This window comes from Fringilla coelebs (assembly GCF_963513975.1).
Source record: "Fringilla coelebs genome assembly, chromosome: 22".
NCBI lineage: Eukaryota > Metazoa > Chordata > Aves > Passeriformes > Fringillidae > Fringilla > Fringilla coelebs.
In genome coordinates this window covers 4,950,230-4,976,319 of record NC_140048.1, presented here as the reverse complement: position 1 = coordinate 4,976,319, position 26,090 = coordinate 4,950,230, and the positions used below count along the sequence as shown (strand labels likewise).

The 26,090-nt window shown below is 50.6% G+C and overlaps 1 protein-coding gene across 1 annotated transcript in view; it reads right to left on the bottom strand.

Annotated features, from left to right (window-relative positions):
• Nucleotides 1–734: 734 nt before the first annotated feature.
• The window catches only part of CCDC30 (coiled-coil domain containing 30), a 39,558-nt gene continuing 14,202 nt past the window's right edge, over nt 735–26,090 (bottom strand). The window contains exons 6-24 of the mRNA XM_084220296.1: nt 24,864–24,979; nt 22,916–23,002; nt 22,183–22,289; nt 21,196–21,388; nt 16,963–17,061; nt 16,249–16,386; nt 14,770–14,907; nt 13,853–14,010; nt 12,323–12,563; nt 10,794–10,967; nt 9,977–10,186; nt 9,264–9,421; nt 8,013–8,160; nt 6,082–6,203; nt 5,258–5,399; nt 3,763–3,899; nt 3,383–3,494; nt 1,870–1,937; nt 735–1,239 (exon numbers count right to left, since the gene is read on the bottom strand). Of these exons, the coding sequence (XP_084076422.1) occupies nt 1,017–1,239; nt 1,870–1,937; nt 3,383–3,494; nt 3,763–3,899; nt 5,258–5,399; nt 6,082–6,203; nt 8,013–8,160; nt 9,264–9,421; nt 9,977–10,186; nt 10,794–10,967; nt 12,323–12,563; nt 13,853–14,010; nt 14,770–14,907; nt 16,249–16,386; nt 16,963–17,061; nt 21,196–21,388; nt 22,183–22,289; nt 22,916–23,002; nt 24,864–24,979 (2,771 nt within the window). The 3' untranslated portion in view covers nt 735–1,016. The remainder of the gene's footprint in view (nt 1,240–1,869; nt 1,938–3,382; nt 3,495–3,762; nt 3,900–5,257; nt 5,400–6,081; nt 6,204–8,012; nt 8,161–9,263; nt 9,422–9,976; nt 10,187–10,793; nt 10,968–12,322; nt 12,564–13,852; nt 14,011–14,769; nt 14,908–16,248; nt 16,387–16,962; nt 17,062–21,195; nt 21,389–22,182; nt 22,290–22,915; nt 23,003–24,863; nt 24,980–26,090) is intronic.

Sequence of the window (26,090 nt, the reverse complement as noted above, 5' to 3'; positions counted from 1 at the left end):
CCATTTATTCCAAAGGCTTTTCCCTTCCCTTCCCTTGAAATTTCCTTTCCTTGAAATTTCCTTTCCTTTCCTTGAAATTTCCTTTCCCCTTTCCTTTCCTTTCCTTTCCTTTCCTTTCCTTTCCTTTCCTTTCCTTTCCTTTCCTTTCCTTTCCTTTCCTTTCCTTTCCTTTCCTTTCCTTTCCTTTCCTTTCCTTTCCTTTCCTTTCCTTTCCTTTTTCCTTTTTCCTTTTTCCTTTTTCCTTTTTCCTTTCCTTTTTCCTTTTTCCTTTCCTTTTTCCTTTCCTTTTTCCTTTTTCCTTTCCTTTTTCCTTTCCTTTTTCCTTTTTCCTTTCCTTTTTCCTTTTTCCTTTTTCCTTTCCTTTTTCCTTTTTCCTTTCCTTTTTCCTTTTTCCTTTCCTTTTTCCTTTCCTTTTTCCTTTCCTTTCCTCATATCCCTCCTTTCTTCTGCCCCTATTCCATTTCCCTTTGCCCTCCCATCTCCCTCTATCTCATTTCTGACCCCTCTGCCCATCACATCCTGCCCCTAGAGCTCCTCTTTTCCCCCATCTTCCTTCCCTACCCATTCCCATCCTCTCCCCAGTGCTCAGAGATCCTGCTCACCTCTGCACAGAGCACAGGGAATGCTGAGAGTGTGGAAAAAGGGCACTGACAGTGTGGGGGCATGGGGTAAAAGGGAACTTCTGTAAGTTTTATTTACAAAATTTATAGATTTGGGGATATTTATAGACAGGGGATTAGGGTTGAGGGAAGACTCCCTTCACCCCCACCCCTCTACCACTGTACAGAGTTTATTTACAAATTCCAGCCTGCAGTGGATCTGGGATCACACACACATTTACAGGTGGGCAAGTTAAAAAAAATAACAAACAAAAAGCTGTGGAATCCTTTAGTTGGAGCATATCCCAGCAATCATGGGCTCAGTCCATTTGGCAATTCCCTTTGCAGGCTCTGCTGTCCATGGCCCCAGGAGCCCAAATCCTGCAGTTCAGGTGAGGCTGCCCCAGCACTCCCAGCTCAGAAGCTCTGGGAGCCAAGGCTGTGGCTCTGCTCCTGCAGAGGGGAGGCAGAGGGAGCTGTGCTGTCCCCAGGAGAGGCCACGTTCAGGTACCCAATCTCTGAAGGCTGTGAGGGGGACAGGCAGAAGGAGGAATCCTGGCTCTCAGCCTCCCCCTCCGCCTTGGTGCTCTGTGGGGCCTTCAGGGCACCCAGGGGCTCCGGGAGATCTCGGGCTGGGAAGCTGGAAATAAATTTTCTGTCATTCTGTGGAGTCTGAGTGACCCTTCCCCAACCCCTCTGAGCAGCACAGAACGATGCTGATGCTCTTCTCTTGGAGCAAGGAAGGGGCACCCTCAGCCAGCCCAGAACCTGCTTGGACCATCCTGCACCCCCAGAGCTGCATCCCCAGAGCTGCAGGGCTCCCCTCACCTGGTTTGGCACGGATTGGAATGGAGGAACACATCCCAGAGTGATGTGGGACACAGCTCTGGCCACACTAGGACTCCAAGTCTCACCACCTCTTGTATAAAGACTCCTCCCAAGCCCCTGAGCAGCAAGATTCCTAAATCCCACAGTGTTGCCCAAAATATTCTGAAAATTGGACTTCTCCATCCCATCATCTGACAGGTTTCAATACCATTTTAATACTATTTTCCCTAAAATTGGGCTTCTCCATCCCATCAGCTGACTGGCTCCAATACCATTTTGAACACCATTTTAATACTGTTTTCCCTAAAATTTGACCAAAAACGAACAAAAAAGGCCTCTGGGAGGTGAAAGCACAAGGTGGAGCAGCCAAAATGCTGCAGAGGCTCCTCCCTGGCTCCCCTCCCTCCCTCCCTCCCTCCCTCCCTCCCTGCCCCCAGGGTACCTGGCTCGAGGAGCTGGCAGCCCCTTGCTCTGGGGGTGGCGTTCAGAGCCAGCAGAAAGCTTCAAGTCCTGCAAGGAGGAACAGAGACTTTGAAAGGAGAGGGTACAGGTCAGAGCCTGAATTCCAACCATTCCTGCTCTTCCAAGCTCTCCCCCAGCTTCACTGAGGGTCCTCTCCACCAAGTGCAGCCCCATGCAGGTGCTAATCAGGGGTCTGGTTGTCCTTTGGGTGTAAATTTATTCTAAAAAACCCAAACCAAGCCCCCCACCAAGGCCAGGTGAGCCCCAAACAGCCCTTTCCTCCTCAACAGCTCATTCCCAACCTACCTGGGTTCTCTCCTAATTAAAAGTCCCAAGAAACTCCTAAATCCCCCTGGTTGATTGGAAAACTCTTTGATTCCCTGGATTTTCTCCATTTCTCCTGCCAAACTTTCATTTGGCTCAGGAATTATTGCTCAGCTTGGCCTGGCAGGAGGAATATTCCCAATCTTCTCCTTTCCTAGAGCAGCTTTACAGCTGAGGCCTTTGAACAGCTCCAGATGTGCCAGGTGACATTCCTGTCCCTGTGGAGGGGGATCCCAGGGGCAGCAGCTCAGGATGAGCAGGGGCTGAGTGAATGGAGCCCTCAGCTGCTCACAGAGCCTCTCCTCACCACATCTGTATGGAGCCCTCACCACATCTGTATGGAGCCCTCAGCTCCTCACATCTGCATGGAGCCCTCAGCTACTCACAGAGCCTCTCCTCACCACATCTGTAAGGAGCCCCCAGCTCCTCACCACATCTGCATGGAGGCCTCAGCTCCTCACCACATCTGCATGGAGCCACCACATCTGTATGGAGCCCTCAGCTCCTCCCAGAGCCTCTCCTCACCACATGTGTATGGAGCCTTCAGCTCCTCACCACATCTGTATGGAGCCTTCAGCTCCTCACCACATCTGTATGGAGCCTTCAGCTGCTTACCACATCTGTATGGAACCCTCAGCTCCTCACCACATCTGTATGGAGTCCTCAGCTCCTCACCACATCTGTATGGAGTCCTCAGCTCCTCACCACATCTGTATGGAGTCCTCAGCTCCTCACCACATCTGTATGGAGTCCTCAGCTCCTCACTACAACTGCATGGAGCCTTCAGCTCCTCCCAAAACCTCCCCTCACCACATCTGTATGGAGCCCTCAGCTCCTCCCCACATCTGCATGGAGCCCCCAGCTCCTCCCAGAGCCTCTCCTCACCACATCTGCATGGAGCCCTCAGCTCCTCACCACATCTGTATGGAGCCCCCAGCTCCTCACCACATCTGTATGGAGCCCTCAAGCTCCTCACCACATCTGTATGGAGCCCTCAAGCTCCTCACCACATCTGTATGGAGCCCCCAGCTCCTCCCAGAGCCTCTCCTCACCACATCTGTCACCACCTACTGCACAGGAGCCCTTTCCATCTCACGGGGTGGATCCAGCTCTCCCCCAGCCCCTGAGGTGCTGTGATCCTGCTGCTCCCAGCCCTGCTGGGGTCTCACCTCCGTGCTGGGAGCGGGGCTGCTCCTGGCCAGGCGCTGGGAGGAGCCCACAAGGCTGGAGAGCTGCAGCTTGTCCTGCAGCCGGGCGTTCTCCTCCTCCAGGGTCTTCCCTCTGAGCATGGCACAAAGCACAAGTTATTTTCCTTCCAAGCCATGCTCCATTTTCAAAGGGGATTCTTCTATTCCAGCCTCAGAGCTGTTGCTCTCCACAGCCTCAATGGCCAGGTCTTGGATGGGAAAATCCCATCCTAATTACAGCCCTGATTACAGCCCTGATTACAGCACCCATGGCTGGGGCACATCCAGACTTTCCTCTGGAATTCTTAAGAGAAAGAGTCACAAAAGCAGGAAAAGGGAGAATGGACATCAGCAGGGCCTACCTGCTCTGCAGGGAGGGAATCCCAGACCTCAGGCTCCAAGGGGACTCCTCCTGGTCTGATATTTTTTGGAGGAGCCGTCGCCTCTCCTGGAGTAATTTTTCATTCTCAGCAGTGATCTGGGCAATCAGCACCTTGCCCTTAGGGTGGTGGAGAAGGAAAGAACAATCACCAGTTACTCTTGATTCTTCTCTGTCCTCTGCACACCCCAGGGCTTTCCAAGGCACCACCATCAAGGGTGCCAGCTCCTAAAAGCCTGGAGTTACCAGCCCTGCAAGTGCTCAAGAACCACGTGGATGTGGCCCCTGGCGACATGGTTTAGTGGATCATCTCTTGAAGATCCTCACCTTAAAGGTCTTCACCAACCTCAATGACTCTGCAATGCCCTGTTTGATGTAAAACACCCCAAAAAGAGCTCTGGGGTCACTTCCCAGCAGGAATTGCTGAGGCAAAGGAACATGGAGCCCAGCCAGTGTCAGACTGGGATTTGAGGATGTGGCTTCCCCCAAGGGCAATCCTGAGCCAGGAATTTCCTTTTGGCTTTTTGTTACTACAGGCTGGTGCCTCTGATCCCTTCCTGCAAGGAGGGACTTTGGAGAAAGGCCTGGAGTGCCAGGACAAGGGGGATGGCTTCCCACTGCCAGAGGGCAGGGTTAGATGGGACATTGGAAGGAAATCCTTCCCTGGGAGGGTGGGCAGGCCCTGGCACAGGCTGCCCCTGGATCCCTGGCAGTCCAAGGCCAGGTTGGACAGGGCTTGGAGCAGCCTGGGACAGTGGAAGGTGTCCCTGCCATGGCAGGGGTGGGATGAGATGAGCTTTAATGTCCCTTACAGCTCACACCATTCCCTGAATCCATGATCACTTTCACAGGATCACCAGGTTGGAAGAGACCCTAAAATCGAGTCCAGCCTAGCCCTAACACCTCAGCTAAACTCTGGCACCCAGTGCCACATCCAGGCTTTGTTAAACACACCCAGGGATGGGGACTCCACCACCTCCCTGGGCAGAACATTCCAGAACTTTATCACTCTTTCTGTAAAAACCTTTTCCCTGCTATCCAGCCTGTATTTTCCTGGAAGCAGCTTGAGGCTGTGTCCTCTGGTTCTGTCAGTGCTGCCTGGAGAAAGAGCCCAGCCCCAGCTGGCTACAAACACCTTTCAGGGAGCTGTACAGAGTGATGAGGTCACCTCTGAGTCTCCTTTTCTCCAGGCTGAACACCCCCAGCTCCCCCAGTGGTTCCTCACAGGGTTTGTGTTCCCAGCCCCTCTCCAGCCTCATTTCCTCCTCTGGATATGCTCAAGCATCTCAATGTCCTTCCTCAACTGAGGGGCCACAACTGGACCCAGCACTCGAGGTGCCCAGGGCAGAATGAGCTCCCTGCTCCTGCTGGCCACACCATTCCTGACCCAGGCCAGGAGCCACCAGGGAATACTTTTGGAAGCAGCGATGCCCCTGCAGCCTCCCCTTGCAGGAGAAGCCCTGGATGTGTCCTCTCACCTTTTCCACTTGGAGTTTTGACTCGCTGAGCTCATTTTCCAGCTGTTTGATCCTGCTGTCCCTCTGTTTCACCTCGTGGATGAAAGTCTCCTTGGCCCTGCGGATCTTGTCCTTGTGCCTGAGCTGCATCTCGTTGTATTTCCTGGGCAAACAGGGACAGCCATCAGGCTGGGAAAGGCACTTGGGCTGGGTCTCTGCTATAGGAACTCCCTCCAGCCAGGGCTAGTAAGTTCTGAGAAGTCTAAAACACACCCAAGGAGAGCAGGAGGGCTGGGAGAGCTGGGGGTGCTCACCTGGAGAGGAGAAGGCTCCAGGGAGAGCTGGGGGTGCTCACCTGGAGAGGAGAAGGCTCCAGGGAGAGCTCAGACACCCTTGCAGGGCCTGAAGGGACTCCAAGAGAGCTGCAGAGGGACTGGGGATGGAGGGACAGGACACAGGGAATGGCTCCCACTGCCAGAGGGCAGGGCTGGATGGGACACTGGAAGGAAATCCTTCCCTGGCAGGGTGGGCAGGCCCTGGCACAGGGTGCCCAGAGCAGCTGGGGCTGCCCCTGGATCCCTGGCAGTGCCCAGGGCCAGGCTGGATGGGGCTGGGAGCACCTGGGACAGTGGGAGGTGTCCCTGCCATGGCAGGGGGTGGAATGGGATGAGCTTTAAGGTGCCTTCCCAGTCAAACCTGTCTGGAATCCCCTGACAGCAGACATGGGGGGTGAGCTCACTGCACAGGGGCTAGTGGATTTAGTGCTAAAAACCTGAATATTGGACAGGAAAATCCACAGGACAGACAAATCCAATAGCAGGCCCAGGCAGGTTTTTGTGCATTACCTGACATAGAGATCCTTCTGATTCAGGAGTCTGACACCTTCCTCATACAGGGCTTTGTTCTCCTCCTTCAGCAGCACCAGCTGCTCTGAGAGCTTCTGATTCTCCTTCTGGCACTGCACATGCTGGGAAAGGGCAGGTTTTACCTTGGGGGTGTGTGGCCCCAGCTGGAGGGGCCCCTCTGCCTCCCCTCTGCCTGGGGTCCAAAGCTTCTCCCTCAGCAATCCCAGGGGTTCCCACCACAGCCAATATCCAGCCAGCCCCCCAGAGCAATAGTTGCTTTTTGGAGTTAAGTCTTATAAGTTCTTAGAGGTCTATAATTCACTCAAGATAGCTTAGTTACTTTTGGAGGCATAAAATTAGCAGGATGGCTTCTGTTGCAGTGTTGGAAACAAACAGGTTTAATAAAAGGCAAAATAACAGAGAAAAACCCAGCCAGGTGTAAGAAGTTTTTGCTCTTGGTAAAACACCTCAGAAAAGTGATTAGTTTCTTGGTTCCCTTCTTTTTCTAGTAAATTGCCCAGGCAAGACTTTTTAGCTCTTGTCCAATTAGCTATCTTTAAGTTTGAGATGAAGTCCTCAAGGTCTTATAAGGTGTCTTTTCCACCTAATCAAAGAAAGAAACCTCTTTCTTTTTTGAGGAGAGGAGATAATTTTGCCACTCCATTACCAAAGAGCACACTCCTCTACCCCAGAGCCCTCCCTTCCCCCCCTAACAAGCAGTGGGGTTTTATTGCAGAGAGAGGCAATGAACCCTCCCAGACAATGGACTCTGACAAATTTCCAAGCAAAACCTCCAAGTTCTGCAAGATAAATGGAAGGCAGAAACCACCAAGCCTTCCAGTGCCCTCAGAGCTGCATCCCAAGAAATCAGCTGGCAATGGGACACTGCAGTGAGATCTGCAAGGGCTCAGCCCCTGAGCACACGTCCCCAATTCCAGCAGCTCCCAGGTGCTACCATGACATTTCATGAAAAATCCCTTTGCCAGGATTTTTTTCTCCTGAGAAGTTGGGAAGCTCCAGCTTCTCCATGTTTTGCTCCTCTGGAATGTGATTTGTATATTTTTTTACCCAGCATGTGAATTGCTTTAATTTAATGGCCAATCACAGCCAGCTGTGTCAGACTCTGAGTCTGTCACGGGTTTTTATTATTCATTCTTGTTGAGCCTTCTGATGTCTCCTTTCTCTTTCTTTGGTATAGTTTTATCATATCATATATAGTATATTGCAATATAATGCAATATAATGCAATATAATATAATATAATGCAATATAATATAATATAATGCAATATAATGCAATATAATGCAATATAATGCAATATAATATAATATAATGCAATATAGTATAGTATATTATAGTATAGTATATTATAGTATAGTATAATATAGTATAGTATAGTATAATATAATATAGTATAGTATAATATAGTATAGTATAGTATAATATAGTATAGTATAGTATAGTATAATATAGTATAGTATAGTACAGTATAATATAGTATAGTAGAGTATAATATAATGCAATATAATATAATATAATGCAATATAATATAATATAATGCAATATAATATAATATAATATAATATAATATAATATAATATAATATAATATAATATAATATAATATAATATAATATAATATAATATAATATAATATAATATAATATAATATAATATAATATAATATAATGCAATATAATGCAATATAATGCAATATAATGCAATATAATGCAATATAATGCAATATAATGCAATATAATGCAATATAATGCAATATAATGCAATACCAGCCTTCTGAGAACTTGAAGTCAAATTCTCATCTCTCACCTTGACTTGGGGACCCAACATCACCCCAACTCCCAGGAGCAGATTCCAGCTCCTGGTGGTCCTGTTGCCCCTTGTATGATGAAGAACCCCCTCAGTGCCACTCACCTCACCAGCATCCAGCTTCTTCTCCTCCTCCAGGCCCTGCAGGGTCTTGGTCTGGAGCTCCACGTGCATCTTGGCCAGCGACGCCTCCGTCTCCCGGGAATGCCGGAGGTGCTGCCGCAGCTCCTCCACCTGCTGCTCCAGGAGCCTCCTGGAAACACCACGGGGGGACACTGAGAGCTGCAGGGCTGCTCCAGATTGCCAGGCAAGATGTGTTCTATCCCCATCTGGATGGCAGGTGTCTTTTGCCACGGGGGCAGTTTTCCTTACCTCTCTCTGAGTGATCACACCCACTCCTCCCTCTGGGCAGACACCTGCTGATAACAGGCTCTGGAATGTCCCTGCATGGCTGATAAGAGCTACAGCATCCCACTGGGAGCTGTGAGCCCAGAGGGAGGAGCCAAGCATTCCTACCTGGATATAATCTGAGATTCTGGAACACCAGCACAGCTTCTCCACTGGATTTCCCAGAGGAACAGCAGCTGCCTCTGCCCCTGGATCTTCAGAGGCAGACTGCACCTTCTCCAGGATCCCTGCTCCAGCAGAACCACCCCTGGCACTGCAGGAGGGCTGAGCCACAATTCCAATGGCCCTGCTGCAGCACCCTGACCCACAGGCTGTGTTCTGGCTCTGGCAGTGTTGGTTTGGTTCACTGCATTTATTTATCCTTGTTATTTTCTTCCCTATTTAAGAACTGTTATTCCTGCTCCCATAATTTTTGTTGCCTGAGAGCCCCTTAATTTAAAATCTATAGCAATTTGGAGGGTTGGGGAGGGTTTACATTCTCCATTCCAGGGGAGGCTCCTGCCTTCCTTAGCAGACACCTGTCTTTCCAAACCAAGACAGGGGGATGTGCCTCCTGCCCCCAAGGTGTCTGTCTGTCACCAAACACCCCCTTTGCTCTTCCTGCCCCAGCTGGCATGGAGAGGACAAAGGACACAGCACATCCCAGCTGTGTCAGGTCCCAGTGACACAGAAAGGGGGGTGATACACTGGGATCATTCCCAGCTGCACAGGGAAGGGGGCTCTGGGCATCACTGCACTGACAGGAGGGGCCATGGCCCTTCCAAGGCAGATGAAACCTCCAATAATCATTTAAACCTCAGGAAGGGGGAATCCCTGGAGAACCCCAGGGATAAGTCAGGTCCAAAGGGAAGACAGGAGGTCAAAGCAGTGGTTTGGGTCTCCCTGAACCCTCCCAGGGCAGACAGGAGCTGCTGGAGGGCTGGCACAGCCCCTGCACAGCACAGAGACCTTTTCAGCTGCTCCTCATGAAGTTCCTGCTGCACTCGAGCTTCCTTCTCCCGAGCTTCCTTCAGCTCCTCTTCCAGAAGCTTCTTGTCAGAAACACGGGCCTCTGCCAGCAGCAGCTGGTGCTGGGAATCCTTCAGCTTCTGCTGCAGTTTTGAGACCTTGGATTAAAATGGACACAGATTAAACTTTCTGAATGTACAGGCCAGTGTCTGGATCAGATCCCTCTGATTCCCCAGTGGCTGAGGCATGGGAAGGAAAGATTTCCTTGTTTTGACTCCAAGTCCATTAAAAGCAAAAGCTTTGCACTGGCTACCAGATTTTGGACCAAACACTATGTCATGAACTCCCAACAATCTTTTTCCAACCCAATCTGATCCTGCTCACATCAAAAGAGAATCCAGTGATTTCTGCAGGAGCATGGCAGAATCAGTGCTATGGAAAACACAAGGTTTGGAATTTTCCAGCCAGTAAACAGTAGGAAATCTTCTCAGCAAGAACAAGATCAAGGTTCCCTGTGCCTGTCAGCCCCACTATCAGTATTTCAGAGATATTGGGTTACCAGACATGGCTTCTATTGCCTTGATTATGCTCCCACTAATTACAGGCTTTTTTCCTACAATATTAAGCCGAGGGATCATGAAAAGGAATTTGGGGAAGCAAACCTGCCTGCTTTCTGCACTAGAGCTGCACAGAACTGTCAAACTTGCACTCACCTTCTTTTGTGCTTCTCCTGCTCTGGATTTCTCCTGGGCCAGCCTCTCCTGGAGGCTGCTCCTAAGCTTATCAGCCTGGGAGCACTTGGAGAGCTCCAGTTCCAGCTCCTTGACTTTCTGCTGGCTCCTGTCCCACTGTGCTGAGAGGGAGGAACATGTTTCTGTGGTCTCTGAGAGTTTGGCTCGGGCCTGCTTCAGCTCAGCTTTGACCTGAGATCCCAGAGAAGAAATCAGATTTATATTTCAGCATACATCAGCTGGAATGGCTTGGCTAGGGAAGGTGGAACAGGAATCCAGAAAGAGGAATCACAGAGGAAGTAAAGCATGTTTTATCTGGATGCAGTGAAATTTGTCAGAGAATCCCAGGGCACTTTTGGTAGGAAGGGCCCTTATGGATCACCTGGTTCCACCCCCCCATCATGGGCAGGGACACCTTCCACTATCCCACATTGCTCCAAGCCCCATCCAACCTGGCCAGGAACATTTCTGAGGATGAGGCAGCCACAGCTTCTCTGGGCACGCTGTGCCAGGGCCTCACCACTGTCACAGGAAGGATTTCCTGCCAACAGCCTGTGTAACACTGCCCTCTGGCAGTGGGAGCCATTTCCTGTGTCCTGTCCCTCCAGCCCTTGTCCCCAGTCCCTCTCCAGCTGCCCTGGAGCTCCTTCAGGCCCTGGCAGGGGCTCTGAGCTCTCCCCGGAGCCTTCTCCTCTCCAAGTGAGCACCCCCAGAGATGGGAGATGGGCTCCAGCCCTCGTGGCCATAATTCCCACAGAGCTGAGGCAGAGCACACTGGGGAGCCTGGCTCTGTCCCTACCTTGGTGCATTCCTGCTGGAGCAGCAGATTTTGCCTCTGGAGGTCAGCATTCTTCTCCCTCTCATACCTGAGCTCCCTCTCGGCGGAGCTGCACAGGTTCTGCACTCGCCGCAGGTCCTGGCGCAGCTGCTGCAGCTTCTCCTCCTGCTGCTGGAACCTCTCCTCAGACAGACCCTGCAGGAGCAGCACAAGGGACACAGAAATTAACTTCCAAGCAGGATAAAGGTGATTCAGGAAGGCAGAAGCCAGTAGGATTTCAGGGCATTTGGCAGGAAGATGTGCAAAGCCTGGCATTTCTCTGTCCCTGCAGGGCTTGTGGATGTGGCACTTGGGGACATGGTTTGTGGTGAGCATGCACTGCTGGGTTAATAGTTGGACTTGATGATCTCAGAGGCCTTTTCCAAGCTCAATGTTCAATGATTCTCTCCATCACCTCAGAGAAGCCAATACAGCTCCTGAGGCTGTGGGGGAAGAGGTGAGAACCAGGGTGAGGGAACAAATCCATCCAAGCAAAGCAAAGCCACCAGGTCACTTTGGATTCTTGTACCTGAGTCTCACTCAGGCATCCAAGCAGGAGTGACACAGCCAGCCCAGCTCCCAGAGGGATCAGGAGCAGGAGAAAGGTGAGTCCTGGCAGCAGGACAGGAACACAACAGGACCAAGCCAGGGCACTGGGAGGTGTCACCCACGGTCTGCGATGGCTCTTGGGAGGTAACTGATCTCCTGAGCTCCCTCACCTTCCCAGCACACACACCAAAGCCTGGGTTGGACCAAAGCCTTTCCCTCCAGCATCACTTTCAGCCATCCCTTGATCTGCATTCCTGCTCTGCATCTTCACCTTCTGCTCTTGGAAGCAGACAGAATTCACTGAAGACCAAATCTGCCTTCTCAGATAATCCCCAGGTAACTCCCCCAAGCTGGAAAAAGTCCTGATCCAGCACTGTGGGATCTGGCAGTGTCAGGCATCCTGGAGGTCCATGGGCTCCATTGGTTTTTGTGGTGTTTGTGGTGTTTCCCCCCTGTGGTGCCTCTATCAGGATCCCTCCCCACATCCCCTGCACTCCTTGTGTCCTGCTCTGCTCCTCCTGGGTGATTTGCTGCCTCTTAGATACAACTGGACTCCAATTCTCTCCTCATTCCCACCTGGCCATACATACAGACCACCCTGTCCTCTTTTCTCTCCCAAATCTTTGCACAGAAGCTGAGCTCCTCCTCAGTCTCCCCATCCTGAGTTCTTCCAGCATTTCCTCCCTGTTTGGCAGGGACACCTGCACCTCCCTTTCCCTTTCAGCTCACAAGGTGAGAAAGGTGAACAAAATTCCATTGAAATAACTTATTTCTGCTGTGTGTAATCAGTTCAGCTTATCCAAGTCCCCACCACATCCAAAAACACAACACCAGGAAATGAACACATCCCTAATTTCCAACCATCACTCACACCCCAGCGCTGACTTCCAGCCCGCTTTAATTACGTTTTGCCACTCAATTAATGACAAAAAGCAGGATGCAGATGGCAAAGCTGCCCATACCTGTTTAAGGCTCCCCTCTAAACTGCCTGCAGAGCTCTGCCATGGGAGAAACCTGCTCTCCCTCTGCTCCAAGCCTGGGGTCATCCTCCTCATGTCTCCACAGGGGCCCTGCTCCCAGGCACTCCGGATCTCACATCTGAGCTGGGCAATTTCTTCCAGCAGCAGCCGTTTCTCTTCACTGCTCTCCCTGAGCTGCTTTTCCAGCTCCTCCTTCTTCTTGTTGCTCTCTAGCAATTCAGAGCTTGAAGGAGAAATAGCAAAGGAGAGAGATAACTACACAAATCCAGGGAGAACACCCTTAAAAGGGAAAAACTTGGGAGATGAAAGTCCAGTGAAACACTCCAGCACTTGGGGAGGCTCCAGAGGGGGCTCAGTCCTGTGAGCAGCAGTTCTGGGCAAGGGTCAGTCTCCCTGGGACACTTCCCACAAAACCACGTGTGTCCAAAGGCTCAGCTCTCCCCTGGAAGAGGTTACAGGCTGGCTGAGGAATCCTCACAAAGGCACAGGAGCTGCTCTGGACTCAGAGTCACAGGGAAGCACTGCAACAGGGGCTCAGGTGTCCCAGTCCAGCTGCCTGACTGATCTTCACTCAAACTCCATTTTCTCCATCCAAGATCAAAGCTGTGGCTCCCCCACCCCTGGAAGTGTCCAAGGCCAGGTTGGATGGGGCTTGGAACAACCTGGGATAGTGGAAGCTGTCCCTGTCCATGGCAGAGGGTGGAATGGGATGAGCTTGAAGATCTCTTCCTCCCCAGAACAGTCTGGAATTCTGTGATTCCATGTCCTGGATGTTCCAGGTTGTCCAGGCTGGAATGACCATCCCTGGAAGTGTTTGAAACACCTGTGGATGTGGCACTTGGGGACATGTGTTGAGTGAACATGGCAGTGTTGGGAAAAAGTTGGACTCAATGACCTTGGAGGGTTTTTCCAGCCTGAATGATTCCATGATTCCTTGCTGCCTTCTCCTGGTTGTGCTTTATCCCAGTACCAGTAATGCAGGTCACTGTAACCATACTGCATTTAATCCCAGCTTTTATTTACTAAGGACAGATGAGCACCTGAGCCCAGATGCTCCAGCTCCAAATTTGTCCTGCTCCACTCAAAAGGGGGAGTGGGACCAACACCTGCTGACCCCTCCCCTCCAAAGACACCCAAATTCCAGGGACTACTCCTATCTCCAGTGGGACTAGGACTACCAGCTGCTGCCTGCAGTGATCCTGAGGAGCCCAAACCCACAACAGGAGATTTTTGAGACTCCTTTAGTCCACCTTCAAGGAAAGAATCCTCCTCCCTAAGGGCAACTCTCATTTAGGCTGCTCAGAATCTGGAAAAGCTGCAGAAAAAAGCTTTAATCCTGGCTGATCCTGACTAAGGAAAGCCACCAAAATCAGAGATGCTGACCCAAGGACAACATGAAGATGCCAAGCCCATTTTTGCCAGAAGCAGCCCCATGGGGAGTTGGAAAAGGCTCAAAACTTAATTCAGCAAAGACAAGGAGCAGAAAATACCCCAGGCTTTGTTAAGGTTTACCAGAGCACTTCTTGTTCTTCCCTCAGGTTTTTGATCTGTTCTTCCAAAAACACTACTTTAGCCATCTGCTCCTCATAGGTCTTTGCATCTGCACAGGGATCTTCCTGTTTCTGCTCCACTTTGGGACTCTGCTCTCTGTCTTGCAGGATTTCAGAGGCCTGTAAGGTCAGAAAACACCAGGACTTGGATTTCCTTTGCTCTGATGGAAATCTTTGGAGCCATACAAGGCAATCTGGGGACTCCAGCAAGACATGGCTTGTGATTCTGTGGCTAAATGATTGCACTTCTTCCTCCTCAAAGACATGTGTGAGTCCTTTCTCCTGCATGGAAAGCAGCTGTGTCTCAACTACCATCAATCTTTATTTGATTTCATCCTACTGTGGCACAACTGCAGCTCCCAGGGATTTACAGCATGTGCCAAAGCTCTTTACAAAAGCAGCAGCTCTTGGCAAAGCAGGAAGGGCACAAAGTGTGGGTTCAGGGGGCTGTCACAGAGGTGCTCCCACCTCCCTGGGGATGGCTTCTCCACTGCCAATGTCACCCTGAAACACCAGGTACCAGCACACCCTCAACATGAGACTTGAGGAGGAGATGCCAAGGAAATAAAAGGGGCAGAAATCAGGAATGCATCAGGACAGAAGAACTCACAGCTGAATCACAACTGGAGTCTGCCCAGAGTCAGATCTGCTGCTCACCTGGGATGGACCCAAATCCCTCAGACACAAACACCATTATCCTCACTAAACACCAACTTTGATTGCTAAAGCTTTTAAATGAACAGCTTTCAATCCCAGGTATTTCAACCCCAAGGCATCTTATCTACACCAGGACAAATTTGCTCATATTTGAGCCACACACCCCAGCAGCTCCTGCCTGCATCAGGTACCAAAGAGCTGGGAATTCTTTCCAGGTCTCACCTCTGGCTCTAGCACAGCACTGTCTTTGTGTAGCTTCTCATGGGATAACTCCACAAGATCCCTGCTGGCTGATGCTCTCTGCAGACTTGGGAAGGTGTTTATGTGGCCTGTGAGCTCTGAGTGGGAGTCAGGCAAACCCTGCAGAGGTAACAACAGAGTCAGTGGTTGGAACACACCCCAAGGGACAAGCTCAGGAAAACATTTCTCCTCCTAATTGTCCAAAAGTCTCTTAAAAACAAGGAGATATTTCCAGGTGACAGAACCCAATGATTTCATGCAAATCTTGTTTCCAGCACCATTGGGAAATGATTCACTGCAGAGCAGCTGCTCCATCCAAGGGGAATGAGCCCATGTGGGAGGCCAGGAATTCACCAAATCCATGCAAAGGTCTCTGTGCTAAAGGCTGCTCCAGTCTAACACAGGGCTCTGGATTCCATCTCCTCCTGATCCCTCTGATGAGAAAACAATCCCTCCTTCAGGGAGACCACTGGATGAATTCCAGCCAGACCTTCAGGGATGGATGATTTGGATTCAAAGATCCCTGGATCATGAGCAGGCTGAACTGCTGGGAGGCAAAGGCTCCAAAAGGACTCTTCCCATTTTGCCCACCATTCCCCAGACCAGACAATTCCTTTCCATGTTGTACTGATGGACTGACCCAGCCTCTTCCTCCCAGCTGGGCTGTTTTCATCCCAAGCTTTGATCCCGAGTTTCAGGGTGGATTTCTGGCCTCTAGATGCCACTGTTCCTCCAGCAGTGCCTGAGTATGTGCAGCTCTGCCAACAGCTCAGGACTTCCATGGCTTTGCACTTGGATTCAAGGAAGTGACAGGACTCACAAACTGATCTAAGGCCTCTCAGAGTGATAAAAAATGGGATTTGTCATGGCTGTGCCCCCATTGCCAGCCTCCCATTGCCAGCTCCCTTTGTCCAGGCCACAGATCTCTCAAGCTCCTGAATTTTTACCCTAATTTTCAGTGCTTGTCCTGGCAGCCCTTGGACAATTCTGCTGGCACCACTCACTGTCTCTCCTCTGTGGCCCAGCTGGAATACAAGAGTTCCAGCAACATTCCCAGCAGGGAAACCTCCAGGAGTTGATTTAGCACCTAAATTGGTTCAAGCCAAGTGTGCCAAGGCCCTTGGGGAAATCCCAGCAGTGCTGGGATCCCAGCAGGATGTTCATTTTTCAATTAAATCAATGCCTGAGTCTAAAAACTCCCACTCTGCCCTCTGAGAGGCTACAAAGTTGGAATTACTGATTTGGTATTAGAGTCACTGAAAGGAAATTCTGGAGTTAGAGATGATGCCATGAGAGCAGCTGGATTGAAAACCCTCCACCAAAGATTTGAAGGTGGCTGGGCAGGAGAAATGCACCAAGAGATGCCAGGCAATGAGCCTGGGGAGCAGCTGGGGATGTTTCATGGGGCATCCAAAGGCAGCTGGCTCCTGCAGGGAGTCCCACCACAGGGGCTGGACATACCTGGCTGCCCAGAACCTTCTCAGCCTTCAAATCTTCCCTCAGCAGCTCCAGCTCAGATGCCAGTTGCTTTCTCCTTTCTCTCCTCTCTCCCAGCTGACTTCCCAACTTGTTTATTGTTTCCTGACAGCTTTCCAACATCTGGAACAAGAAAAGTTCTGAGTCACTCCCACAATATTGTTGAAGCAGATTGCAGGATATGTGTCTTCTAGGAAACAAGGAGAGGAGAAGAACAGTCCTCAAATGTTTCCAGTGGAATTCCTACACCTCTTACCCAGGGCTCACAGAGCCTCCACTGACCCAAAACACCTTGGGGAGCTCCTCTCCCATCTCTGTCTGGCTGACACACCAGGCAGATCCAAATTTTGGGCTGGCAAGGAACAAATGGACAGGAAAGTTAACCCAGAACGTGATGGGAATCAGGTTTAAATGCACCTGCACATCCCCTGGTTTCACTAAACCCTAAACAAGAAAACTTGACACTCATGGGGGGACAGCAAACTCCTCAGCTGGCAGAGCTGAAGGCAAGGGAGGGGAGAGTTTTCATGGAGATCACATTGGCTGCTTTCCTCCAGTGATCCCATGAGGAGCTACAGATCCTCAGGAGAGGGTGGCAAAGAGCATCCCCAGGAAAGAGACACTTCAGATGCTCATTTAAGATGGTGATTTAACACATTTCTGAACAGAACAGTTCATTTCCCAAGGAAAAGCTCTCACCTCCTGCATCTCCTGAGCTCCAGATGTCACCTGCTCGTTCCCATTCGTTTCACTTTTGTTCTTCTGCACCTCAAACAACTCTGTTTCCAAACTGGTGATCTGAACATGGACAAATCTCAAGTTAAAACCAATCCAGGACTCACAACTAAATGCAGAACTACTCCTGAAGTGCTCCTTGTGCTGCTGTTATGATAAGGCCCATGCTGGAAGCAAGGAGCAGGAGGGGATGTGCATGGCCAGCTCCAGCTCATCCCTCATCCTGCTGCTTCCAAGGAGGAAGGAGCCATCTGGTCTCAAGCCAGAAAAAGATGGAATTCTGCTCCACAAAAGGAGTGGAACGACCCAGGCATGTGGGTTCCACACATTGTGGTGCTCCCCCAGCATGGAGGAGCCCAAGACAGCCCAGTTTAGGTGCTGGGTCATCCTTGTTCCCTGTGCTCAGAGCGCTGATCTCACCCAAGCAGATGTTCAGACTCACCCTGCTCCCTTCACTGCTCACAGGAAATTTTCAGTCCCTCCTGAAGGGCTCCTATTGGGATTTTGGGAGAGCAAAGCACTGCTCTCTGTAACCACTGACTTTTGCTCCTCCTGGCACCTCTGGGCAGGTGGGAGTTTGGGCAAGGTCTCACTCTGCACCTGGATCACCCCCCAAGCTCTTGGGGGGAAGTTTTTGCTCCTGAAGTTATAAAGGGCTCAAAGGAGCTCTGAGCAGCCCAGAGAAGGATCAGCCCAGAGGAGCAGCTCAGCTTCTCGTCCCCACTAGGGATCCCACAGACCCCTTTCCAAAATCCAAGTCTTGGCTCTGGCAGCCTCCCTCCCCTTAGGCTTGGAATCCAGTCTGGGCTTATTTCTGAACCCCTGGCTGGACTGTCTAACTGCCTGAGCCTGGCTCTCCTGAAACGAGCTGGGACACTAGAGGGAGGTGAAATCCAGCTCCACAGAACCCCAGACTGGTGCTGGAGATCCCAGAATCCCAGGATGGGTTGGGTTGGAAGGGATCTTAAAGCTCATCCTGTTCCATGGGTAGGGACACCTTCCTCTGTCCCAGGTTGCTCCAAGTTCAACCTGGCCCTGGGGAGGTTGTCCAGAGAATCTGTGGCTGCCTCACCCTCACAGACAAGAAATTCTTCCTCATTTGTAATCCCAAAGCCAAAGAAGTACCAAATCCCTGCCAATCCCATTCCCACAGCAGCTCCTCAAAGCCCCTGAGCTTTGCTCTCCCTGATGAGTTCCTGGCTCTGCTGGAGCTCCCAGAAGGGAATGGTCTCCAACACACAGGAAAGCTGCTGCAACACTGCTTTTTAAATCAAAGATATGAGCTCACCAATGTGTGAAGAGGTATTAAAAGTGGGGTAAAACACCCAGACCTCTCACAGAAGAACTAAAGGACAACAAGCCCCTCTCCTTCTGCATGACTGGACGATAATTTGAGGTTCAGCAAGACTTTGGAGCTCCAAAAGGGATCTCAAATGCAAAACACACCTCCCCTCCTCACCCCCAGGCAGCCTTTGGTCAGAAGTTGATATCCAGCAATGCATTTCTTTAGTCTCCATCCAAGCCATTAACTTTTAAGTACTTAATTTGTGCTCCCAAATCCCGTGCCAGCAGCAGAACAATCCTCACTGTGTCTCCCACTGTCCTGATCCTGAGTCACAGTCTGACCAGCCAAGGCTTCTGCAGCTGTGCCAGGACCAAAAACCCTCCCAAGTCCTTCCCAGCCAGGGCAGGACTGGAAAACACCCAGCAGCTCTGCCTTGCCCAGGCTCCAGCCCCCTCCCTCCTCATCTCCAGGGCTCTTTGAGCCCCCTGGGAATGCAGGACACAGCAAGCTCCAGCCTAGCAGATGGATCTACCCAGGGGTTAAAACCTCCCTCCTCATCCATCCCTCCTCTGCTCCCTGGCCCTGCATCCCTCAAAATGGATCTCTGCTGTGGGGGTCCCAGCTGTGGGTTCCTCTGGTCTGGACTGAAGGCACTGCAGACAGCAGTTCATGTTCACACTCAGGCGTTTATTATTTCTTATCAGTCAAACAGTCTCACTGCTGCGAGTTCTGCAGCTTTTCATTACAAGGCACAGAATGGCCAACAGTCTCTTGGTACAAGGGCTTTTCAGACTGAACTATCCAATTAAGAGCTGACACCCAGATTATTTTCCCTTTTAACCCAATAACTGATCCCACAGAGCTGCAGTGCAGACTTTTCTGCCCAATGACAAAATGCCACCCAAACCCATGGAGAAGGAGGAAGAAGAAGCATGAAGAGGAAACCCAGGACAGCGCCCTGTGCCCTCCACCTTGCTCCCATCCACAACACCCTAAAAATCCCAAACCCTCAATTTCTCACCCAGTGATCCACCTGCACTGCTCTCTATAATCTATTTCACACTTTTGTGGATTCCAGTCTATCCTGAAGTGTGGGAAACTTTCTCCATGGATGAGGGTCAGAGTCAGTGCTGCCCTGGGGGCCAGGGCCCCCCCAGAACAGGCACAGAAATATTCCTGTGCCCTGGGCTTCCACACTTTTCCAGCTGCAGCAGCTGCCAAGCCTCTGCAGATAAAATGCCTCCCATCTCCTTGGCTCCCAAGCACGGCATTCCCAGGGATCTGTGTGACAACCCACAGAGCAAAGCAGGGATTTTCCAAACTGCAAACACATCGTGTTTGATTTGTGGAGGGCTGGTCCAACCAAGGGGGAAGAGTTTTGTGTGAGGTGCACAAGTCCAGGTTAACCCAAAGCACTGCCATGGGGACAGACAGACAGACAGACAGACAGACAGACCCTTTTCCATCCCAGAGCTGGCCCATGGCTCCTCCAAGACAGGAGACAAACATGGTGCCACTGGCACCCTCACTGAGGTATTTGAACTCGCCTTTGGCCAGTTTTTAGAGGCTTTTCCAGAAGCTACTGACTGGGAATCCACATCTCTTCCTCTAACAGTCCAGCCTGGAGCTGTGTATCCATGTGGGATAGCTGGCACATCTCCAACACAATGTTTTAACCCAACACCAGGGTCAGGACACATCATTCCACACTGAAAACTGGAGTGGGGGCTAAAACCTCACCTCAGAAATCCTCTAGGGACACTCTGGACTGGTGCAGCTGCCAGTCAGGAAAGATGGATCAACCCAGGTCTACTGCAGAGAGAATTTCCAGCACAGACAGAAGGCAAGACCCTCAGCAAGGGAGAGCTCCTGGCCAGGCAGCAGAGCCTCAGCCCATGGCAAGGACCTGCTCAGCCAGCCTTTGTGGGGAGGATCCCACCAACCCACCTGGCCAGACCAAGGCCTGATTTCCTCTGCTCTCTCTGGCTGTGAGCTCTCCAGCTGCTCCCTCTGTGAGGGATCAGGTGTCCTGGCAGTGATGCTCCACACAGAATTCTCCCTGGGGAAGCAGTGTAGTGCCAGGGCTCCTCACATTTGAGCAGGAACAGCTGCAGGTAACCCTGGGGTGAGGGTACCCAAAATGAAGTAGGAGCCAGGTTAGGGAGATGCTGCTGAGGTCACATCTTGATCAAGATTGAGCAGAGCTTCTCAGGATGGATCTCAGAGCTCTCCCAAGAGAGGTGACCAGCACCACCACGAGATGGGAAGAGTTCAGCTGTGTGCTCAGAGGGATGCTCCCAGGCACTGTGGATCCTGGCCCTTCACACCCAGCACCATCTGACACATCTCCAAGATCCTGTCCCTGGGGAAAAGCCACAGTGCAACCTTCTGCCACCAGGACACTTAACTGCTGATATTTCCTGGGATCAAGAAGCATCAGTGTCCCAGACAGTGGGGTCAGATGGGATTTGGGCAGGAACTGTTCCCTGGGAGGGTGGGCAGGCCCTGGCACAGGGTGCCCAGAGCAGCCCTGGCTGCCCCTGGATCCCTGGAGTGTCCAAGGCCAGGCTGGACAGGGCTGGGAGCAGCCTGGGATAGAGCAAGGTGTCCCTGCCATGGCAGGGCTTTAAGGTCCCTTCCCAATCAAACCAGGCTGGGATTCTGTGAGGGGGAACAGGAGATGGAAAACACAGCACTGCCAGAGTGGGAATCTGCACTTCCAACCCAGGGTAATTCACTCCCTGCTGGTACATTTTCCTCCCCCCTCTCTCCCAAACTAGCAGATTTTTCTTGTCAAACCAAACACAGCAGAGTGCAGGCCAGCTCCAACATCATTCTATTTTTCCAATCAAGAGAGAAAATCAGATGGAATGAAAGAAACCCAAACCTTGTCTCTCCTATTCCTTACTCACTTTCTGCTGCAGTCCCTCCACCTTGCTCTCCAGCTGCTGCTTCTCCTGCTTGCTTTGGATCTGTGTCTCTCCCAGGATTGATTCCAGCTTCTTGTTGTGCTCAACCAAACCCTCTTGTTCCTGCTCCAGTTTTTGCAGCTTGTGAAGGAGCTGGGAATTCCTGCCCTCAATGCTCTCCGTGGCTTCCCGGCACCTGCACACCAAAACCCAGCATCACCAGGGCTGCAACTGCATCCCACCTGCTCCAGGGAGGAAAAGCCAAGGCTTTCCTCACCCTCTCCTGCTGATTTCCAGTCTCCCACCCAGCATGTCCTTATTTAGATGGGAATTAGGGGTGATGGTGAAGGTCTGGGGTGAAACAGGTCAGGCACGAGGCTGCCAACAGCAGAGAGGCCACAGCAAATTCAGCTGCTTGAGGTGGAGAACAGGCTTGGGAATCTGAAGGGAAAAGGGTCAGAGGGCTTTTTGAAGAGGATCAGCTCCCCTTTCCTCCCTGAACCTGCCAGCTGAGGTGCAGCACCTCCTGAGCAGGTACTGGGAGAACAAAGCATTGAATTCCCTTAGAAATCCCTGTTTCCATATTTCTGGTTGAAAGGCAGGTGTTCTGCTGCACTCCTGGAGAGCAACCAAATCCAAAGAAAACTTCCCAGCACTAAAACAGGTTTAAAAACAAGGTTTTTAAACAACAGGATTTTTAAACAACAAGGTTTTTTGTTTGGGTTTTTTTTTTTGTCTGTGGAGAGCCACAAAAGCTCAACTCTCTTCTTTTAGGAAAGCAACAAACTGGAGGAAGTATCAGCATTTAACTGGAAGTGACTCCTCAGGACTGCATCTCCTCCAAATTTTCCCATTTGGGAGCAGAAGAACAAAGTCCTAAAGAGTATTTAAAACAATTCAATAATCATTTATCCTGCAAGAAAGAGCACAGAGACACAGCACCAGGAACCAGAGGAAGTACAAGGGGTGAAGGATTTCTACACCTCTCACCTTTTGTGGAGAGTTTCAACACCCTGATCTCCATGTTCCTGATATGGGGCAGCTCTGCTGGCACCAGGGTCTCCCTCAGCTCCTACTTCTTCCTGTGTGCCCTGTGCCTGAGAGAAAATCAACATTAGCACAGAGCTAGGATTGAGATCCCAGAATCCCAGGATGGATTGGGTTGGAGAGACCTAAAAGCCCATCCTGCTCCATGAGCAGGGACACCTTCCTCTATCCCAGGCTGCTCCAAGCCATGCCTTGGACACTTCCAGGGATCCAGGGGCAGCCACAGCTGCTCTGGGCACCCTGTGCCAGGGCCTGCCCACCCTCAGAGCCAGGAATTCCCAGTTCCCAATCTCCCATCCAGCCCAGCCATTCCCTGTGTCCTGTTCCTCCATCCCTCATCCCCAGTCCCTCTCCAGCTCTCCTGGAGCCCCTTCAGGCTCTGCCAGGGACTCTGAGCTCTCCCTGCAGCCTTTTCCAGGTGAAACCCCCAGCTTGGCCCCAGAGCAGAGGGGCTCCATCCCTCAGAGCCCCTCCCTGGCCTCCTCACCCAGCTCCAGGAGCTCCACACCTTTCCCGTGCGAGCACAGAGCAACTCCAAGGCCAAGAAATCAAACACCTGAGCCACACCAGCTCCATCCCTCGGCCCTGGGAGCCCCCAGAACAGTTCTCACAGACAGCTAGGGTCTGGGGTGCAGAGGGGCCCCCATGTTTTTCTGGAATGACAAAGAGGGGACACCTGCAGTGAGGCTGCTCCAGGTCCCGCTGGCGGCTCCGGCCTCTCGCCGCGCTGGTACTCGCAGATCTCCTCCTTGAGCTGCTCCACCTGCAACACAAAACAGCTGCTCTGAGCTCTGCTGAACATTCCTCTCTCACATTTGGTGTTCATGAGTTACTGTTCCCTGTCCTGAGGGACTGGCTGAGATGCTGTGGGTGCTCCAGCTGCTGAGTGGCCACAGATAAGGAGCAGCGAAAGTGGGGATGCTGCTGCTCCAACCCATTCAAGGATGATTTTCCTGGATTTATTTCACTTCCTCACCTGTCAGATTCCAACTGTTATTTCTGAGGACACTTTTCAGTGTCTTCCATCCAGGGGATCAATGGAATTCCATTACCAGCATTCCATTCCATTACTCTTCACCCCACAGTCACAGCTCATCCCAGACCAACTGCCCAGCCTGCTCCTCCTCTACCCTTCATAACCCACAGGCAAGAAAATACCTTTCAGGACCCCAAGCTGCTGTAGTTGGCAATAAAGAATATTTTCTACTTCTGTAAATTAAAAATTGGGAGGTTCCCAACTTCTGTGCCAGCAGTTAAACCCCAATCCTAAGGAATAAAGGGAATTTCCTATCAGCTTAACATGTGGCTGGAACTGATCTCAATCTGGCTACATTTTTACCTCTTCAGTGATCAAAATATATTACATGGATCTGTATGGGTTTTGTCTATATAGACCTATATATATATATCTTTTTAATATTTTATTTCTACTTTTTAATAAGCATACACTTATAAAACATACACTACATACACTTATATATCCAGAATGACTGAAAGGAGCAATGTCCTACAACAAGGAAAACATCATTTGGAATAAAAAAATAAGTAAACAGAGGGATTTGAACTAAGTTATGGTTTTTTGCAGTTCCAGAAAGATACTGTGCTGTATATACAAGGCTTCAGGTGACAGACATTGAAAAACCAGCAACTTCTTTAAATGCAAGGAACAAAACTAAAAAAAAAAAACCTGTGCTATAAAAAATACTCTAAAATTCTGAACACCTCAAATGGGAACAAACTCCATTCAAGATATTATCTGATAAATGTTATTTGAAAAGTATCTTCTCAGAGATACTTGTATTAATTTAGCAATACTCATTTGACATGAGAGAAGTGCAAGACAGCCAAGAGCTCCCAGGGCTGGGATGGCAGAGGCAGGCTCTCAAAGGCTGATATAAGGAAATCAGGAGATAAGAACAGCAGTAGATTTTGTGCCCAATTATATATTTTAATAGGAGGCAGCCTCTTCTATCCCTTCCCTGTTGGCAACCTCATTAAGGAATTATCTGGTTGATAGTTCCTTAATTGCTCCTTAATTCTAGGTGGCATTTAGAGAATCCTGGCTGTATAACACCAAGTATTTAACTACTAGCAATGTAAAAAGTCATCCCATTAAGAGAACCCACAGAAAATAAGCAAATCAATCAATGTGGCTGAGTTAAAAACCAAAGGGGCTGAGAGGAATCAAAAATGAGCATAAACTTCAAATGGATTTCTAACCAGCTGGTGGGGGGTTTAGGCTAAGCTTAGGTAAACCGAACTCTTTAATCCAGTCCAGGGAAAGGCACACGTGTTCCTAATTCTATTTACACACTTGAGTGGGGTAAACACTGATCAGCAGGGAGCTGATCCCTCTCCATGGGCACAGGAAAATATGTCCCAAAGCCTTCAAGCCACCACTCAGTTGGAGTCCCTCAGACTCCTCCTGCACTAAAGGAAGTTCCCAGAGCTGCATTCTGCCTAATTCCCGAATTTCACTGCTCCATGAACCCTGCCACAGCCCAACTGCAGCTCTGGACAGACTGGGCATAGACAGCGAGGGGAAAGGGCAGGGCAGCCTTGGGAGCAGGGATGACTTTGAGGAGCCAGCCCAGGATTGCTGGCTTGGCTTGGTGGATCCTCACCAGCTCCAGGAACGCTTTCCTCTCCAGGTCGAGCGTCTGGACGCGTGCGCGCAGTGCCAGGATCTCCTTGTCCAGCCGGCTGTTGTGCTCCATGGCCCTCTGGAGCTCAGCCCTGTCTGGAGACAGCAGCACCAGGAATGAGCTGGGCCTGCCAGGCCCTGCCTGCCCCACGCTCCAAGAATGGATTCCAGGCTGATCCCACACGTGGCAAAGGTGGGAGGCAGCATGGACATGTCCCACATCCACTGGGAACACATCCCACATCCACTGGGAATAAATGGGAACACATCCCACATCCACATGGGAGCACAACCCACATCCCCTGGAAACACATCCCATATCCACTGGGAACACAACCCACATCCACTGGGAATACATGCCATATCCACTGGGAATACATGCCATATCCACTGGGAATACATGCCATATCCACTGGGAATACATGGGAACACATCTTACATCCACATGGGAACACATCCCACATCCACTGGGAATAAATGGGAACACATCCCACATCCACATGGGAGCACAACCCACATCCCCTGGAAACACATCCCATATCCACTGGGAATACATGAGAACACATTTTACATCCACATGGGAACACAACCCACATCCACTGGGAACACATCCCATATCCACTGGGAACACATCCTATACCCCCTGGAAGCACATCCCATATCCACTGGGAATACATGGGAACACATCTGACATCCACATGGGAACACATCCCATATCCACTGGGAATACATGGGAGTACAGCCTACATCTACTGGGAATACATCCTGCATCCACTGGGAATACATGGGAATACATCTTACATCCACATGGGAACACATCCTATATCTCCTGGAAGCACATCCCACATCCACTGGGAATACATGGGAATACATTTTGCATCCACACGGGAACACATCCCACATCCACTGGGAATACATGGGAATACATTTTACATCCACTGGGAATACATCCCACACCCACTGGGAATATGTAGCCACATTTCTCTTCACAGAGAAAAGCAAGGCACAATTCTTCCCAAGAATATTTCTGGGTTTCACATTCTCTGAACCTCAGAGAAAGGAAACACAGTTCTCATCATTTGCTGTGCCTGTGTTTGTGCCACAGTAGAATGCAATATGGAGATTGTTTACCCACAGTGATGGTGTTTTGTTTCCTTGGCCTGTCAGGGCCAGGTGTGTGTGTGTGTGTCAGGACTGTGGGCTGACA